This window comes from Neophocaena asiaeorientalis, unplaced genomic scaffold, assembly GCF_003031525.2.
Source record: "Neophocaena asiaeorientalis asiaeorientalis breed wild unplaced genomic scaffold, Neophocaena_asiaeorientalis_V1.1 scaffold78, whole genome shotgun sequence".
In the NCBI taxonomy this organism is placed as follows: Eukaryota; Metazoa; Chordata; class Mammalia; order Artiodactyla; family Phocoenidae; genus Neophocaena; species Neophocaena asiaeorientalis.
The window spans coordinates 12,619,250-12,621,804 of NW_020175018.1; the positions used below are offsets into that span (position 1 = coordinate 12,619,250).

The 2,555-nt window shown below is 50.8% G+C and overlaps 1 protein-coding gene across 1 annotated transcript in view; it reads right to left on the reverse strand.

Moving 5' to 3' along the window:
• ENG (endoglin) overlaps positions 1-2,555 on the reverse strand; it is a 30,315-nt gene that overhangs the window by 6,451 nt on the left and 21,309 nt on the right. The window contains exons 6-8 of the mRNA XM_024762646.1: positions 2,166-2,298; positions 1,549-1,723; positions 1,173-1,315 (exon numbers count right to left, since the gene is read on the reverse strand). Coding sequence (XP_024618414.1) covers positions 1,173-1,315; positions 1,549-1,723; positions 2,166-2,298 — 451 coding nt within the window. The remainder of the gene's footprint in view (positions 1-1,172; positions 1,316-1,548; positions 1,724-2,165; positions 2,299-2,555) is intronic.

The following is a 2,555-nucleotide window of genomic DNA, read 5'->3' on the forward strand; positions in this document are numbered from 1 at the left end:
AAAAAAAAAAAAAAAAAAAAAAAAAAAAAAAGAATAGAACACAGTGTTCCCACTCTCACATCAGCAAAAAGTTTTTTAGACAAAAAATAATAATTTGGGGAGAGAGAGAGTCAAAGTGTTCTCATTAATCAGCAATGAAAATTGGAATCATCTATTGGAAAGCCGGTTGGCAACATGTATCAAAACTTCCAGGATGTTCACTCATTTTGACCCAGAAATCTCACTAATGCGGAAACCTATCCTAAGAAAATAATCCTATTTAAAGAAAAATTTCATATGCACAATGACACTTTCTGCATATTTATAATATTACAGAATTGGAAACAACCCAAATGTCTAACGAGGGAGGAGGAGTTAATTATGGCATGTCAATATCATGGGATTGGATGTGCTTTTAAAGTGATGTTATTGGGGCTTCCCTGGTGGCCCAGAGGTTAATAGACCATGCTCCCAATTCCAGGGGCCTGGGTTCAGTCCCCAGTCGGGGAACTAGATCCCGCATGCAAGCCTCAACTAAAGATCCCACATGCCACAACTAAGAGCCCGCCTGCCACAACTGAGAGCCGGCGCAGCCAAATAAATAAATCAATGTTAAAAAAAATAATCAAAAAGTGATATTATTAAGTACATATGTCAAAGTTTTAAAAATACATTAAATGAATATAGCAGGAAACAGACAATTGCATCCAATACGATTACACTGTATAACAAATACACAGAGAAAACATTCCAGAAAGAAATCCACCAAATTGTTGGTAGCCATTGTCTTTGGATGGGGTGATTGAGATTTTCTTCTAATTTTTTCCACATTTAAAAAAGCCTGTGTTATTTTTATAATAAACATCTTTGTTCTTCAATTAGGCAGAGATCATACGGTATAGATATTCTAAGTGGCCACTCAGCTCAGCCTCCACTTAGGATTAATAATGACGCCTACCTAGTATCTATTTACTGAGCACTTACTGTTCCACATCTGGCTGGGTCGTCAGATCTCATGTAATTCTCACCACATGGTAGGGACCATTATCAACCCCATTTTACAAGTGGAAAAACTGACGCTTGCCGAGGGATATGATTTGTCCTCCTGCCTGGATTAGGACCCCGAGATTCTTGGGCTAGAGGAAGGACCAGTTGCCCATGTCAGCTGGGCCGGAGGCCAGGAGTTCCCTTACCGAGATGAGATCTTTGTTGAGTACCAGAGTCATGACGTCGTCGGAGCACTTGGGCTGGATCAGGGACAGGAGCAGCTCCTGGTTGCAGCCCTCCTTGGGAGGGGTGGTCTGGACCGGTGTGGGTGAGGGCTGCAGCCCACTGCCTGCAGGGCAGCAGAGGCAGCCGGCAGACAGTCACTGCGGGCTCGCTGTGCTCTTAAGCACTAAGCACTTCTATAGCTAAGTACTCTCAGGGTCCCTGAGATGCAGATGAGGAAAATGGGGCTCTGACCAGCGGATGCAACTTGCCCAGCACACACAGCAGCTGGGCGTGGCTACAGATCCAAGGAGAGGGCAAGGGAAGGGAGGGGGGCGCGGGAGGGATCCGGGTGCTCACCACAGCTGGGTGCCCTCAGAGAGACGACACTGGCCAGAGGGAGCTCCACAAAGGACGCTACTACACTGGCGTTGAGCCTCCGGGCCTCCCCCAGCAGGCCTTGCGTTGTGTTTGGGAGGTGGAAGCCAGGGATGTTCTTCTCCGGAAAGATCTTGAAGGAGTATTCACCAGTGGTCTAATGACAGGGAGAGAGGCAGAGCAGGGAGCTACAGACACAGTCAGGGGGCACACAGCCTGGCGGGGGCACCTGCAAGCCAGTGAGGGTCTGCTAGGCCTCGATCCTGCTCTCTCCTTCGCTCCTGCTGTTTCCCCTGCCTGGGCCACCTCCCCTCATCTACTGGTTCCTGTTCGTCTTTCAACTCAGCTTGGAGTTCACCTCTCCAGGAAACTTTCCTGACCCTGTGGGCTGGGTTAGGGGCCTCCCTAAGGGATCATGGAAGACTTCCTGGAGGAGGTAACATCTAGGTGAAGGTCTGAAGGAAGAATAGATAGTGCACAGAAGGAGAGGTTGGGGGCAGAAGGATCATCACGTATAAAGCCTTAGGGCTGGGGTGATGGTGCAGGGAGTTTGGTTTTCTTCTTTGGGGAGCCTTGGGGAGACCTGAATGGGGTCTCACCCAGATCTGCATGTTGTGGTTGGCGTCGATGAGCCAGGACACGTAGGGTGGACCCTGAAGGATGAGCACGGCGGCGTCGGGATCCCTCGAAGCACAGCTCAGCTCCACCTTCACGGTCACTGTCCGGGGCCTGTGGGGAGACAGACCCCCACATCAGAGTGGGCAGTAGTGCGGGGTGCAGGGGACGGGGTGTGGAGGGTTGGTGCTTGACCTGGACTTGCGGGTCAGGGACAAGACCTGGGGTCGGGTGGGCAGCGACTGCGCTCTTAACCTGGTCGGTCGTGGGTCCGTGGGGTGGACGAGGAAATGCGCGGGGCCCCGGGTTAGGTGGGGGTGACAGTACTCTGACCCGGCCAGGGGCGCGGCTGAGGCTTGGACAGAGGCGGGGCT